The 17129-nt window shown below is 36.3% G+C and overlaps 1 protein-coding gene across 1 annotated transcript in view; it reads left to right on the top strand.

Annotated features, from left to right (window-relative positions):
- Positions 1-17129, top strand: part of CLIP4 (CAP-Gly domain containing linker protein family member 4) — a 90509-nt gene that overhangs the window by 4542 nt on the left and 68838 nt on the right. The window contains exons 2-6 of the mRNA XM_007938815.2: positions 4542-4681; positions 6530-6623; positions 7969-8130; positions 10057-10175; positions 11475-11711. Coding sequence (XP_007937006.1) covers positions 4542-4681; positions 6530-6623; positions 7969-8130; positions 10057-10175; positions 11475-11711 — 752 coding nt within the window. The remainder of the gene's footprint in view (positions 1-4541; positions 4682-6529; positions 6624-7968; positions 8131-10056; positions 10176-11474; positions 11712-17129) is intronic.

Genomic DNA, 17129 nt, shown 5'->3' with positions numbered 1-17129 from the left:
TTCAGGCTTTTCTTGGTGGTTTTTTATCGTTGGCCTTTTCAGTCTTGCAGGCCCCGAGTGTCCTTGGGGTTGCTGGAAAGCAGAACATGTTCTTAAGCCCCAGAAATCTGCCAGAGCGCTGTCTCTTTAAATATCCAAAATAGTCAAGCTGCTTTTTAAACCTTCAAAATGGCGGTGCCCTCCGGACCAGCAAAAGTCCACAGCTCAACCCACCTTTTTCTTCACCTTCTCCGTTTGTTCCCTAGTCACCGTGCACAGTCCTCGGTGCAGTCCCTAGCTAGCAGGGTGATTTTTAGGTTAATTCTTAAGTCCTACCACCACAGGAATCTGTGACAGCGCTGTCTCCTTAAATATCCAAAACAGTCAAGCCGCTTTTTAAACCTACAAAATGGCGGTGTCCTCCGGACCGGCAAAAGTCCACAACTCAGTCCACCTTTCTCTTCACCTTCTCTGTTTGTTCCCCAGCCACCAGCTGGTACTAGTTTAATATGTGGCCTTCAAATGTTTGAAGATAATCAGAATATTTACACTGTGTGTCCTTTGACTACCCATCCTAGTTCTTCACTGGTTCCCCATTGTCAGTATTTCTAGACCCTTCTAACGCCAGTTGTTTTCTTCTCAGTACACTGTAGTTTGTCAATGTCCTCTTAAAAAGCAGCATAGAGAATTATATTGCTGAGCAAGTATTTGTTAGAGGAAGACTGGGCACTCTACCTGCAGAAATACCGCATCTGAACCCCAAGGAAGGGTTGCTGTGAGTCGCATTTGACTTGATGGCAGTGAGTATTTTTTTTTTTTTTTTTTTATTAAATGGTAGGTGTTCTGTCCTAGATGCTATGTATACCACAGCGACCAAGATGGATATTCTATAGGGAAGCAGACAGTAAACAAATAAATAAAATGAAAATACTATAGGTTATAATGAGTGTTATAGAGAAAAGAACCATAGTGCTACAATAAAGAATAATACAGGCAAGGGGCTACTGTGAGTGAGGTGGTCATCGAAGAATAAAGGTACAGAGTTGGGCAAAATGTTGGTGTATCCTAAGAATTAATGGAAGGCCACTGTGGCTGAGCAGCAAAGTGATTGTGGGGCAGAGTGGCAGGAAATGAAGTCAGAGTGGAAGGCAGGGGCCAGATCCTGCAGCTCCTGTAGGCCTTGGTGAGGAATTTGTACTTTATCTATGTGTAATGGGAAGTCATTGAATGTGAGATTGACTAATGGGATTAAAATGAAGAAACAAAGGAAAACAAAACAAACCAAACCAACCCAATCCAGACCTTAGACATTCAGTTCAGTTTTGACTTGCCAGGCCAAAAAGCCAAAAAAATCAAACTCAACTGCTGTAGAGTTGAATCCGACTCATAGCGACCCCTCCTTGAGTTTCCAAGGTGGTATCTCTAAGAAACTAGATTGCCCAATCTTCCTTCCAAGATGTGACTGGTGGGTTAGCAGTCAAATACCTTAGGTACTATGACAGTTACCCCAAAAGAGTATATATGCTGTCCTTATGCAAAGATTTTTGGAATCATTTGATTTTGAAAATGCCTTTAGAGCTATTTACATAGAATGCACATTGCGTATGTTATAAATCCCACATTATATTGTTATTATTTTTGCTTAAACCGTAAAGTGTCTTTTAAAGAGATTTAGATAATAATAATAAAATCTTATTTACCCTTATAAATAGGTAGCCACCATTTCCAGTGCTCCTCACTCCTCTGCGTAGATCCAGTTGCCATCTAGCATCCTTTTCATTCTGCCTGCACATTTCTTTGTAGTGCACATCTGCCATGATGAATTCTTTCAGCCTTTATATGTCTGAACAAGTCTTTAGTTTGCCTTCTATTTTGAAAAAATATTTTTGCTTGATATAGAATTCTAGGTTGGTAAGTTTTTTTCTTTTTAGTACTTTAAAGATGTTTGTCTGCTGTCTTCTCACTCTCACTTACACTCTTTCTAATGGGAAATCTCCTCTCTTCCTTATCTTTGTTTCTCTGTTTAGAATATGACTTTTTTTTCTTGGTTGCTTTTAAGATTGGCTAAGAACAATTTTTATTATGATGTACTGTGCTATAATTATATGTTTATTGTTCTTAGGGTTTGTGGAGATTCTTGATCTGAGGGTTTTAGTTGTCATCAAATTTGGGAAATGATAATTTCTTCAAATATTTTTTATGTACCCCACCCCCTTCCAATTACACATATGTTTGACCACTTGAAATTGTTCAATTGGGCAATCTACTTCCATAAAGATACTGCCTCAGAAACCCAAGGAGGGATCGCTATGAGTCAAATTGACTCAACAGCAGTGAATTTGGTTTTTGGTATATCCTTATTGATAACATGACTTAGATACCAAATTCATTTAATTGTAAATTAGCTTAGACTTTACCCCATGACTGTGCTATATTCTACCCATCTTCTATGGACAGACATTCCTGTTTATAGTTTTGTTGCTATTATAATCACTGCCATAGTAAACAGTCAGGTCCATGTCTCCTTATGGATACATGCAGGAGAGTCTGACTTGATGTGTATTTGGAAAATTGCCCCCACTAGAAATCCCCAATGCATGGGGAAGTGATTGATTCATAAATATTTAGTGAATGAATTAAATAGCAGTAACAACAAAAATCTAATTAACTGCTGTTTATTTATAAAAAACACACCCAAATCTATGTTCAAGAAACTATGCAAGGTGCTTCTCCAAGTTGGATGTCTATTTATTTATTTTGCAGTTTTTCTTTTCTGAATGTAGTTAAAGGACCATTTTGTTATGTCAGCTTTTAGGTTGTATCTCAGTCTAGCTTTCGTTTTTCTGATTCTCTTCTAATGGATTACTGCAGTACTTTTATACATGTCCTTGGTTTTGTGCCTCTCTTTCATCTTTTGTGATGCATAGTAGAGGAGCCCTTGGCTGGTGTAAACAGTTAATACACTTGGTTATTAACTGAAATGTTAGTAGTTTGAGTCCATCCAGAGGTGCCTTAGAAGAACGGCCTGGTGTTGTACTCCTGAAAAAGCATCCATTGAAAGCCTTATGGAGCTCAGTTCTACTCTGACACACATGGCATTACCATGAGTTGGAATCAACTTGATGGCAGATGGTTTTGTGTTTTTATACATAATATAGTTTTGATAATATGTGAAAATACAAAGAAGAAAATAAAAAACACGAATCCCACTGTGCATGTATTCTGAGGTCAGTAGTGACTTCCCTTGGGGAGGCAGCATGATAGAGGAAAGAAGATAGACTTTAGAGACAGACCTGGTTTTCTATCCCGAATTTGCAATTCAGTAAGTGTGTGACTTTGAGCAAATTATTTAGTCTGAACTTTAGTTTCCTCATCTGCCAAATGAGAGAAATACTACCTGTCAAGTACAGTGTTTGTGAGGATTTGTAAGGTGCTTATTAAATTGTATGGAGCTCTGGGGGAGCTCTGGTAGCATAGTGGCTAAGACACTTGCCTGCTAACCAGACGGCTGACGGTTCAAACCCACCAGCCACTCCTCAGAAGGAAGGTTGGGCAATCCTACTTCCATAGTGATACTGCCTCGGAAACCCAAGGAGGGGTTGCTATGAGTTGGGTTTGACTCGACGGCACATATTTGGTTTGGTTTTTGTTAAATTGTAAGTGCTTAGCCATTGTAGTAAGTCCTCCATTGCTTCCCTTCCTTTGATGCTTCTGCTTTTTTTTAAAAAAATTCCTTCCGTTTTTTAAAATTGTTCAGAACATAGAATCTGATTTTCATCTCTCATAAGATTTTATTTCTTTCATGACCCATTCTCTTTTATTCTTAATCCATAAGGAATATCTAACTTTTATCTGAGTCTTAGAAAGTTTTTAGAAATATTTGGATCATGCGTTCCATTTTGTCTGGTATTCCATGGTTTTACAAATACAGATTCCTGAATAACCCAGTCACTTTGCCCCTAGATTCCTTTCATTTTGTGCTGTCGGATATTGCTTCTTTATTGATTGGAATAGCAGTTTCCCTCATGCTTCTCCAGTGGGGAGAAAGTAATTATATGCTTATTACAGAAAATTAGGAAACTACAAAAAAGTAAAAAGAATATTTAAAATTATATGAAGTTCTGGTATACTGTTAATATACTAGAATAATATGTTTCTTCTTTTATGTATGTTTCAGTAATTTTTTTTTGGTTTGAATAATAGGTTTAGATGTATTTATTCATAATATATCTATATTTTGAGAGGCAAAGTATCAATAAAGTTTGACAGATTTTCTGTGCCATAGAAATAGTACTTTAGGAAGTTCAGACTTTGAGATCTGGGGACTCACATTTTGTTTCATCTCAAATTAAGTGTGAGATGATATGTGAAAATCTCATTCTCATACTTGTTGGCCATCTTGACTTTGGTCTTGAGAATTGCTTAATGTACACTTGCTTTTCCTAGCATCTAAAACAGTTTTTATCACTAGAATCTTCCTCTTACTCTAAAGAGTAATAAATTATTTTCAGTATGTTTGTTTGAAGCTTTTGATAAATTTTAATTATATATTTTTATTTCAGAGTTTTCTTTCTTTGATCCTAATGATGCATCATGCCAGGAAATTCTCTTTGATCCCAAAACTTCGGTGTCAGAGTTATTTGCTATTTTAAGACAGTGGGTTCCTCAGGTCCAGCAGAACATTGACATTATTGGAAATGAGGTAAGAGATTCTTAAATTTGAAGGTTTGCATTATTAGGATTGTTAATGCTGAAGAATTGTTTTTCCATCTGGCTGGAAGGGTGGTGATTGAAGAATAGGCCCTTTTGACATTCTGATGCTTGTTCTTTGTATTTCCAGGTTCTTCATGGGCAGTGAGTTAGTACTGCATTCTTCCCATTATTTCCTCATATACATTACTTTCTTACATTTGGAATTTTGCCATTACAAACTCTTGGTAGAAGCAGAGGGGCATTTTCTTATTTCTTTTCTTTGTAGAAATTAATTTTGCAAAAATTTTTTGATGCATTTCATTAAGGGATTTGATTAGCAACATGTTCTATCTACACATTTAGGTGGTTTGGCAAATATGTAGGCTTAAATATAATTTTTTCAAATAAATTTATTCCTGGGGAAGGGGGCATATGGAAAAATAAGTGGGTTCTTTCACCTGCATGTTTTATAGGAAGAGATAGCTTACACTTTTTTCAAATACCATTTGCAAAAAAAATGGGGTGGAGGCACCATCCAAACTCCTGTCTAGCTTCACTAGGGGTGAAGCATCACCATCATCATCAGACCAAGGCTGATTCCTGTGAAGCAGAGGTCAGACATACCTCCTCTCTCCAACCTTTTGACCAATTCTCACACCAACTGTCCCATCCACTGCATTCTCTACTTTTCTGATGAGTCTGATAATTTGTTGTAATGGGCACACAGAGCTCACAGACCATACTCAGAGTTACTGGGTTTATTAGGGAAGTAACAGGTTACAATTCAGGATCAATAATACCTCAGGATACAGCTCTTTAATCAGGACAGCCTCTTCTGAGCCATGCCCAGGCAAGGTTCTCTCTGGCCCTCAGCCTCTTGACTCTTCCATCCCTTGGTTCCTTGACCCTTCAGCCCCTTTACCCCTCAATCCAGCCTTTGCTGTGCTCTGGTGAGTGTTAGCAAAGTTCTTTAGGTCTGCCAATAACTACTTGAAGGCACTGCACTGTGCCAGTAAGCCTTAGCCCAAAGGCACTCAACTTACCCTGTGGGTCAGCATACCTACTGTAGCCACCTTGCTCCATGGGCTGGGCCCACTGCACCATCTTGCACCAGTCTCCTGGTTCTGCTGCTGCTGTTTCTCTGCCTCTGTTTCTTGCTGTTGTGCACCATCTCTGGTGTTACAGCTCTCTCTCTTTCTCTGTCTCCAGGGTCTGGGAGATTCTCAGCACAGGGACCCCAGGTTCAAAGAGCATGGTCGGCTCCTATCTCTTCTTGGTGGTCATGAGGTTCCATCTTCCTGCCCTTGTGGTGGTTCATTTTGAGCCTAGTGGGATGGCATCATTGACCAATCCCCTTGTTAGGGTTCCATACACCTTATTCGCATTGTCCCACTTATACAAGGGTGCTATGCACCTTAATTGCATTATTAGCAAGGTGTCCAGTATTCTTGGTGGGCAACAAGCACCTCATTTGCATGGTCCTTCCCAATTGTTATGTGGGGAGTTATAAGACCATTATGATTAAAAGGACTGTATTAAGTAATTTACTGCATTGAACCATTACAACCATTAGAAAGAAAAGTTTGCTTATTTTTTGACAGGGTTAAGGGACATGGAGTGTTGGCTTACTTTGAAGTACTCTTTAACAATTTTCTCCAGTCAAGTGATAAGTTAAATTTTCATAACTGTTGTTGGGTGCACATTTAAAATTTATCCTTAAGAGAAGCCAGTTCTATCTATGTATTTTATTGAAAACTAATTTGGATATGATGAACTAAGTTTGTTCCTCAGCATTGATTGGAAATCAACTCACACTTCAGTAGTCACATTGTAATCATATTTTCCCTGGTTTCCTGAGATTCTTAAGAGAGGTTGCAATGTGAACGACAGAGATGGATTGACAGATATGACTCTTTTACATTATACCTGCAAATCTGGAGCTCATGGTATTGGTAAGTACTTGCTAATTCCATTAATTATTTAGAAAATCTGTATCTGTGCTTATATAATCTATGTTTATGGCAGTCGGAGGGATGTAATTCCCATCCTTCAAGTACCTATGAAAGCACCCAGCTGCTGGTAATACTGCCTGAATACATGAGGATTGATTGCGTTAAACCAAACCAAACCAAATTCACTGCCATTGAGTCTATTTGAACTCATAGCGACTCCCATAGAATTTCCAAGGCTGTCAGTCTTTATGGAAGCAGACTTTCTCATCTTTCTCCCATAGAGCATCTGGAGGGTTTGAACCACTGACCTTTGGTTAGCTGCCAAATACTTTAACCATTGCTTCACTAAAGCTCTTTGAGGATTCAGTTAAGTTCTTCCAAAAATCTTGTTCCTTTCCCTACATTTTCTCAGTGGGATCTTTATACTGTCTTGGCACCTCCAGTTTTCTGGAACAGGCTATATCCTGTTTGCTTACTAGATGAGAACACCTGTTAACACCTTAGAACCTTCCTGAGGGTTAACAGCAAGGGTGTGGTAGTCCAAGGTCAGTTTTCCCAGTGTCTCATTCCTCACCAGGCCCTAGTCTTTAGGCCTATCTGGTCTTCTCCTGTGTATACAATACATGTGCATATTTTCCACAGTTGGTGTTGTCCTATGCTATACCATTTTATAAAGCTGCCTCACTTATTTAACTATATATTGTGAACATCTCTTTGTGCTTTGATCATCTGATATAGTGCTTTTCAAACTATTGGTGGCGAAGGGCCTTTTTCTCCCCCTAATCCATCATGGGCTGATACTTTTGTAAAATTAAAAAAAAAAAAAAAAAAAAGGAGTTAAAAAGACACACACAAAATAGACATACAAAAACAGAAGCCGAAATGCTTTTCAAAATACATAAATTACATTTGAATTCATATAATCAGAAGAAACATTTCATAGGGAAAAAGAAAAAGAATTACAAAAAGTCCAAAAAGAAGTTACAGCTTGCAGACTGGCAGTGGTCTATTGAGTAGCACTGGTCTAGTATGTTTGTAATGATTTCGTAGAATTCCATCATATCAGTTTGTTTAACCTATTTCTTACTTACTTTTAGGTTGTTTCAGAGTTTCAGTCATAGTAAACAGTGCTGTGATGAATATCTTTATAGTAAAGTGTTTGTCCACAACCCTGAGTGTGGTTTCTTTAGAATAAATTTCTGAAAGTAAAGTTTCTGAGGTATAAGAGCATATGCAGTATGCCATTGGCTTTGGCTTTTTAAATGAGGTAGTAAATAGCTATCCATTGGAAGTTAGATTTTGTACTGAAGACTAAAAGAAAAATAACTTAGCAAATCTTCTTTAGGTGATGTTGAGACAGCTGTAAAATTTGCAACTCAACTTATGGATCGGGGAGCAGATGCTAGTCTGCGGAGTCGTTGGACCAACATGAATGCTTTGCATTATGCTGCTTACTTTGATGTCCCGGAGCTGGTGAGAGTGATTTTGAAGACATCGAAACCAAAAGGCAAGTGCTAGAAGATCACCATTAGAAGCTATTAATTGAAAACTTTTTTAGTGTCAGAAAAATTTTAATTCAAGGAAATTTTTATTCCTGCTCCATCTTTTTCCATATGGTCTCCTATACCATTTAAAAAAAAAAATTAAAAAATACATTTTATTGAAATGTGATTTATGTACAGTGAAATACACAAAACTAAAGTGACATGGGTCAATGCATTTTTTTTAAAAAAAAATTTTATTGAGTAACTATTATACTATTACCAAAGGCATAAAAAGAGCAGTATTACCCAAGAAAACATGGCTTTTATAATTATGTAATTGAATCCATATGCTATGTAATTCTTTTGTATAGCTTGTGTAGCCAGAGGTAGAGGAAAGAAAGCCTTCAGAGGTAGGCAGTCAGATAATACAGAATATATATTTTTGATGGCACTCAGTTTTGAAATTCTGATTCTCCTTAAATAATAAAACTTCAGGTCTTCTGTCTACCACACACTTTGGTGGTGATATACTGAAATTTGCTTACCCAATCCACTGAGTTGATTTTGACTCACAGTGACCCTATAGGACAGAGTAGTATTGCCCCATAGGGTTTCTAAGGCTGTAAATCTCTATGGAAGCAGACTGCCTCATCTTTCTCCCATAGAGTGGCTGGTAGGTTTGAACTGCTGACCTTTTGGTTAGCAGCTGAATACCTTAACCACTGTACCATCACAGTTCCAGATGAACATTAGAATATCTACATTACACTCCTGGTATTTTGACTTTCTCTCTGGTTCTTTCAGTGGGTCAGTTTTCTTTTGAGAAAAAGAAATGAGAGCAAGTGCAATGCTTTACGACAGTATATAATACTTTTCCCATATGTAGAAGACATGTTTTAGAGATAGAATAATAAATTTCCTAAAATGTTTGTTCCTAACTTCCACTTTGTATAATTGCCAATTTTCTCCTTAAATTTTACCTTTTCATTTTATTTTTGAATGATGTTAGTAAGGAAGCCTCTGTTGATAGTAATAACTCAGGAGCATGTTGGAGATAGAACGTATGGGGTTGTGTGGTTTACGTGAAGGTAGGCCTTGCAGAACCAGAGGTATATTAAACCCTTGTTAGAGTAAGCATTCAAAATGTGATTCCCAAATCTGATGTGTTTCCTGTGTTTAAGAATTGTATAATAATGATTTTCTGATTGTTGTTAAAATGTTCTTAGAATTGCAGGATTCATTTTCTTATTATGAAGCCCAAATTAATTTCTTGTATAGAGTATTATGAACCAATTTTATGGGTAAACATTCCTATGTTAATTAGGCTTTTGCTGATTCTTTGTTTGAAAATTCTGCCTTATTTACCTACCATGGTTGGGTAGTAAGTATTTTAGGCTTTGTGGACCATATGGTCTCTGTGGCAGCTACACAAGTCCCCTGTTAAAGCATGAAAGTAGCTATGGAGAATAAATGTGCGTGTGTGAGTATGTTCCAATAAAACTGTTTACAAAAACAGGTGATGGGTTGGATTTGGCATGTGGGCCATAGTTTGCTGATCCTTGACTTAAACCTGACTACCTTGCTGTAGATGTCGTAGCAAATATGCAAGAGGTTTAATGAGTGCTTGTGTTAGGATAGATGCTTTTTACAAATATGAATTACTGCCATTATTGCTGTTAAGTATGGTTTAGTTTGTGGTAGTTGGAAAACTCATGAAAATATCAGTCCATTTTATAATTAAATTTTATTGTAGTCCTAGTTAACCAGGTTGTGATATGAAGATGTTGTTCCGTTGTGAAATGGTGCATTTGGGGGGATTGGTTTAAGATTCATCAATAATTTAAAAAACAACAAACAAAACAACATCCTCCCCTGAAACCCTGTCTCCTTTTAAATTATAATAGGTAAATTTAAATTTTCAGTTAATAGTCTTATGGTGTTAATTGCAGATGTGGATGCCACTTGCAGTGACTTTAACTTTGGAACTGCTCTGCATATTGCAGCATACAACTTGTGTGCAGGTGCTGTGAAATGCTTATTGGAGCATGGAGCAAATCCCGCATTTAGGGTAAGAGGTTAATTTAAAAGGGGAAAGAAAAGAATTAAGCCTTATGTTATCTCCCATGAAAGAATTGAATATTATAATGGACTCTTACTTGAGCAGGTAATTTATATTTTTGTGCCACATATAAATAGTAGTGATGATAAACTTTATCTGAAATAAACTTAAGGCATAACGGTGAATTTCAGTCCTCTTATATTGATAAGCTCTACAAAACTTATTTCCATTCAGGAAAGTAAGATGCCCCTTATGTTGTCATAATCTTTGACTTTAGATATCTTTCATATGCATTGTCAACGTGTTTATGAAAAGTAAGCTGTTAAATTAAAATGAGTATGCACATTGAGTTTTTCTATTAAATCATACTTTAAATTTTTTTGGAAAGAAGTTTCATTTGGAAAGTTAAAAAATAAACATTTAAGAATGAAATGAACCTTTAAATATTAAATGTTTAAAAGAAAAAATATATTTTTTTCACAGTGATAATATCATTAATGTGCAAAGTTAACACACAGGATTGAATTTCATAATCTTCAAATCCTATAGTATTTTATTGTCTTTGAGAAAGTGGTTCTCACTTTTCTATTCCTTATATAAATAACAGTGACTCACTCTAGCAGAAATTCTTAATTGGGTCTGTGACTTCTTATGAAGGACTCGGATGGGCAGAGAACAGTGTAATGTTTGAAAAAGCTTCCTCTGCCCTGTCACTTTCTTATTTTCCTTCTCCTCCTTAATTCTTTGCCACTTTTCTTTCTGCTTAAGTTCATCAGTTAGTCCCCAGTTTTTACTTCCATAGTGATACTGCCTCGGAAACCCAAGGAGGGGTCACTATGAGTCAGGTCCGACTCAACGGCACATAACAACAGCTACCAGAATATATGCTCTTTGAGGACAGGACTTTTTGTTTTCTTTACTGTGGTGTCTCTAGCACCTTAGAGCTGTGTCTGGCATATAGTAGGTACTCAGTAATTTTTTTTTTTTTAAACTGGTAAAATATATATGACAGAACATTTGCCATTTCAACACTTTCACATATTCAATTTAGCACAATAAATATTTCTGAATAAGTAAGTGATGAATGGATTTAACTTAAAATTTCTGCAAAAATAATTTTCTTTGACTCTGTAGAAAAAACAAACTCACTGTCCTCGAGTTGGATTTGAGTCATAGTGACCCCTCCTTGGGTTTGAGGCAGTATCACTAGTTAGCAGTCAAATGCCTTAGGCACTATGCTACCAGAGCTCCTCTTGACTCTGTAGAGGTCTGTATAAATATGAATTTATTTATTTATTTATTTTGTAGAATGACAAAGGACAGATGCCTGCTGATGTTGTTCCAGACCCAGTAGATATGCCATTAGAAATGGCAGATGCAGCAGCAACTGCCAAAGAAATCAAGCAGATGCTATTAGATGCAGTGCCTCTGTCGTGTGATATCTCAAAGGCGACGCTTCCAAATTATGATCATGTCATGGGCAAGACGATGCTGACATCACTTGGCCTGAAGTTGGGGGATCGTGTTGTTATTGCAGGACAGAAGGTATAGTAAATAACTAACTGTCACCTTAAGCTACTCCTTGGTCATCATGCCCATGGCCTGTGTGCCAAGGACTGCATACAGGATGGCCAGAATTTTAAGATTTTTTAAAAAAGGTTCAGTATGTAGGTAGAAAGACACTTAATGGAAATTGTGAGACTTAGATTAAAGTATAATATAAAGTACGATTTGAAAATAGGAACTGTTTGAACTTGACAGTGTCTTTATTTCAATGGGAAGAGAGTTCAGTATAGTAGGACATTTGTGCGAGTTTAGAGGCAGAAGATGAGAAATGATCCAGCCTGCAGATTGTTCCTTGCACCTCCCTCCCTTGGCTCACCATGGTGCTTCTCCCCCACTACAACCTCGCTGAAATTGAGCAAAGGAGACCCTCACCATTCATGGTGTTTAGCTTTCGGGTCCCCCAGATAGGGAAATCTTAGCCATTATATTAAACTGATAATGAAAATGTATATGGAAAAGATGACTCTTCCCTGCCCCTCACTGGAAGTGCTCCGGGCATCTCTGTCTTTCCAAAGCCTATTTCCTTATGACATTCACTTATTGCCAGGCTCTCTTTTATGAAACTCTTTTTTTTTTTTTTTTTTTCAAACAAACAAACAACTAACTTTGGAGTTAATAAAGAACTCATTCTGGAGAATGAAACAGAATTCCTGCTTGGATATTGAATTTTCTAATATTAGTACTTCTTGATGTTTGGGTGATTTTGTGGGAAGGGGGCTAACTTTTCCAGAAAACTGAAATTTAAAGATTAGACTTATTGAGCAAATTGCATTAAAAATGAAACAAAACTACTTCCAAACTATTATTTTAACAGTGATAGTCATCAGCTTCCAAAAGAATGCATTCATAGGGTGTTTACCATGGAGCTAAAATATAAAAAAATTATGAATGCATAGCATTTATATATGTATATAGGATTGATATTCAGCTTTTGTAGTATTCCTGTAGTATGTCTGAGAATGGACTTTTATTATTATTATTATTATTTATTTTTGCAGTGTTCCTCCCCCTCCCCTTCCACCCCTGGTAACCAACAAAGAAAGTTTGAGAATGGACTTTTTAAAGAGTTATTTTATGGTTTTTACTTTTTATTTTGGAAATTGTGAGCTATGTAAAAGTGTAATGAACATACATATACCAGTCAACTTGCTTTAACACTTACCAACTCATGGCCAGACTGGTCTCATTTATATTCTCTCTCAGTTTGTTGCTTGTCTTTTCATTTTCTTAACAGTGTCTTTCAAGGAGCAGACATTTTTTTATTTTGATGAAATCCAGTTTTTCAACTTTTTCTTTTAAGAATTATGCTTTTGGTGTCACAGCTGAGAAATTATCTTCTGTGTTTTCTAGAAATCTTATAGTTTTAAGCTTTACTTTTAGTTTTATATTTAATTTTGAGTTAGTTTTGTATAGGGTATTAAGTATGGCCTTTTTTCTTTTTCTTTTTTTACATATTAAAAAAAAAAAAAAAAACCCACTGCCATCTACTGGATTCTGACTCATAGCAACCCCCACTGAGTTTCCAAGATGGTAAATCTTTATGGAAGTAGATTGCCCCATCTGCCTTCCATGGAGTGGCTGGTGGGTTTGAACTGCTAACCTTCTGGTTAGCAGTCAAATGCCTTAGGCACTGCGCCACCAGAACTCCTTTTTTTTTTTTTGCATGCAGTTAGCTATATTCTAGCATCATGGTTTTTTTTTTTTTTAATTTATTGAGGCTTGGTTTGTGGCCTAATGTGGTCTATCATGGAGAATGTTCCATGTGCGCTGGAAAAGAATGTATATTGTGCTGTTGCTGGGTGAAGTGCTCTGTAGATGTCTATAAGGTCAAGTTGGTGGATTGTACTGTTTAGTTCTGCAACTTTGTTGAGTTCCTTGCCAGTTGTGTTCTATCTTTGATTGAAAGTGGTATATTAAAATCTCCTGCTATTACTGTGGTGTCATCTGTTTGCATTTTCAATTCTGTTAAAGTCTGATTTTTGTATTTCAGGGCTCTTTCATTGGGTGCATAGATACTTATTATGATAATGTCCTCTTGGTCCATCGATCCTTTAATCATAATACAATGTCCTTCCTTGTCTCTTATGGTGGTTTTTGTCTTAAAGTCAATTTTATCAGAAATTCATATTGCCACTCCTGCTCTTTTTTGATTACCATTTGCTTGATGTATCTCTTCCAACTTTTGATTTTCTATTTTTGTCTTTGTCTCTAAAGTATGTCTCTTGTAGACAGCATATTCATGGGTTTTGTTTTCTTATCCAGTCTGCAACTCTCCATCTCTTGAGGGATGGATTTTATCCGTTTATTTTGTGTAATTATTGACAAGTGTGAATTTGTGGCTGTCATTGTTATGTGTTTTTTCATGGTGTTGCTGATTTCTTTGTTCCATATAATTTTCTGTGCTGAGCTCATTTTGTTTATCAATTGTGTTATCATTTCCTTCATTGCTGTTGTTTTAGTATTTGCTAAATATTTATGCTTGTCCTCTTTTTTATTTTGATGTGAAGATCTGTTATTTTTCTTTGAGGTTTATGATTTATAATTTTCTTCCTATGTTTAGAACAGTCCATTCTATCTCACAGTTGTCTTGACTTCCACATCATTTAGAAGTTCTGTACCTACTGGTTTTTTTGTTCTTTCTTTCTTTCTTTTTCCCCTCTTTTTGGTTTGTAGTTGTTCTCATTTGATAATTGATGTCTCTGGTCCCTCTTGTAAGCTTATTTTCCTTTGGATGCTTCCATTTCTGGGTTGGTTTCTGGGTTATGTCATCATGTGTATTTATCATTGGTTGTTTTTTTGCTGTTGTTGGTTCTTCTTCTAACATGTCTTGTAAGGGTATGCTTTTAACAAATTCCCTTAATTATTGCTTATCTGGAAATGTCCTAATTTCACTGTCATGTTTGTAGGACAATTTTGCTGAGTACATAATTCTTGGTTGGAAATCTTTTTCTTTTAGGGTTTTTTATATACCCTCCCATTGCCTTCTCACCTGCTTGGTTTCTGCTGAGAAGTCTGAGCTTAGTCTTATTGTTTACCCTTTGTAGGTAACTTTTCATTTTTCCCATGCTGCTTTCAGGATTCTTACTTTGTCTTTGGTTTTGGTGAGTTTGATTATGATGTATCTTGGTGATTTTCTTTTGCAGTCTATCCTGTTTGCGGTTTGTTGAATTTCTTGAATGGATATATTCTCATCTTTCATCACATAAGGGAAATTCTCTTCCAACAAATCTTTGACAATTTTCTCTATGGTTTTATTTGTCTTTTCCTGTTCTGGAATTCCAGTTACACTTAGGTTATTCCTGTTGATGGTATGCCATATGAATCTTTTGTTTTCTTCATTTTGTTTTGATCTTTTTTTTGTTTGTTCCCTTACCAAAGTAGTATTGAGGTATTTGTCTTCAATGTCACTAATTTTATCTTCCATTGATTTGATTCTACTCCTTTGCCTGTTCAATGTGTTATCCATTTCTGAGAAGTTAGTGTTAATCTTCTGGATTTCTATCTGTAGATTTTGTATCATTTCTAATTTTTAATTTTTGTTGTCATTTTGTTCTTGTATTGTCTTCTGAAATTGTTCGAGAGTTTTGTCTGTGTTTTTCTTTGTTTGTCAGTGTTTTCTTTGATCTGTCTCTCAATCTGTTGAAGGTACCTAAATGTAATTGTTTTGAATTCCTTATCAGGGAGTTCCAATGCTGCTTCTTCCTCAGGGATGTTTTCTAGGTCTGTATCCTGGTCCCTTGTTTCTACTACTTTATCTTGCTTCTTTGTGTGGACTGTGATGGTCTGTTTTCACTGAGACATTGTGACATTTTTTAATTGGTGATTGTATGTTGCTGTGATTTGCCTAAGATTTTTTTTTTTTCTTTGTTGTGATATATCTTAGTAAGCTGGGTACTGTGATCTTTTATTCGCTAGTTTGCAGTACTTAGTCATCAACCACCTGTCTCCTGGTAGGTGTGATAGTGAATGAGAATAGGTGCACAGATCTCTGTTTGCTGTTCGTGAAAATCAATGAAGGGTGAGTTGGACTTGTATTGGCTGTCATCTATTGTTGGTCCTCTAGCATCATGTTTTGGAAAAGACTTCTTTCTCTGTTGAATTATCTTCTGCCTTTGTAGAGTATATATTTTTGGATTCTATTCTGTTTCATTTATTTGTATGATCAATTTGTTTATTTTAAAGTTTTTAACTAGAAATTCAACTCAGGTTTGTTTTTTTTCCCCCTTGAGTGAGCATTGACAATTTGTGTCTTATAAGGAATTGAAACATTTTATTTCATTTGTCAGATTTATGGCTCTAAAGTTGTTCATAGTAGTTCCTGTCATCCCTTTAATGACTGAAGATCTCTCTTTGTGTTTTCAAGGGTATAAATCTTTACAGAAGCAATCCTCCTCATTTTTCTTCCACAGAGTGGCTGATGGGTTCAAACTGCCAACCCTTTGGTTATCAGCCCAATGCCTTAACCACAGTGCCATCAGAGGCCCCCCTCCTTTTTACCCCAAAAGTTGTTCACTGTATTTTCTGTTATCCTGTTAATGATCTCTCTGTCATTTACAGGAGTGGTTGGTGGTTTTGAACCATCAGGCTTCTGGTCAGCAGTCAAATGCCTTAGGCACTACGCCACCATAGCTCCCTGTCATTTACAATGTTTGTAATTTGTGTCTTCTCTCTATTTCCTTGGTCAATCCATTTAAAAGTTTATTTTATTGATCTTTCCAAAGAATTAACTTTTGGTTTCACTGATTTTTCTTTATTGTTTATCTGCTCTCAATTTCTTTTATCTTTATTATTTCCTTCCTTTTGCTTGCTTAATGTCTTCAGTTTCTAACTCCTTAAGGTAGAAACTTAGATCACTGATTTGAGACATTTCTTTTCTTCTAATAAAACATTTCATGCTATAAATCTCCCTCTAAGCACTGCTTTTGCTTCATGACACACATTTTCCTATATTGTGTTCTCATTTTCATTCAATTCATTATAATTCCTTGGGGTTTTCTCTTTCACTAATGGATAATTTAGGAGTTTGTTTTTTAATTTCCAGATATTTGGAGATTTTCCATGTGTCTTTCTGCTGCTGATTTCTGGTTTAATTCCATTATGATCTAAGAACATATTTTACATGATTTCTTTTAAATTTGTATCCTGCTGTTTTGGATGAAAAACAAGAACAAAAAGCAGTTCCCACTGAGTTGAGTTGACTCCTACTCATGGTGACCCCATGTGTGTCGGAGTAGAACTGTGCTCAATAGGATTTTTTTTTTTTTTTAAATGGCTTGTTTTTCAGAAGAGGATCACCAGGCCATTCTTCTGAGGTGCCTCTGGTTGGATTCAAACCTCTAACCTTTCACTTAGCAGCCTAGTGTGTTAACCATTTGTACCACCCAGGGACTGGTTTTT

This window comes from Orycteropus afer, unplaced genomic scaffold (assembly GCF_000298275.1).
Source record: "Orycteropus afer afer isolate SDZICR_OR568_19922 unplaced genomic scaffold, OryAfe1.0 scaffold00054, whole genome shotgun sequence".
Taxonomy (NCBI): Eukaryota; Metazoa; Chordata; class Mammalia; order Tubulidentata; family Orycteropodidae; genus Orycteropus; species Orycteropus afer.
This window is presented reverse-complemented; position numbering and strand designations above follow the sequence as displayed.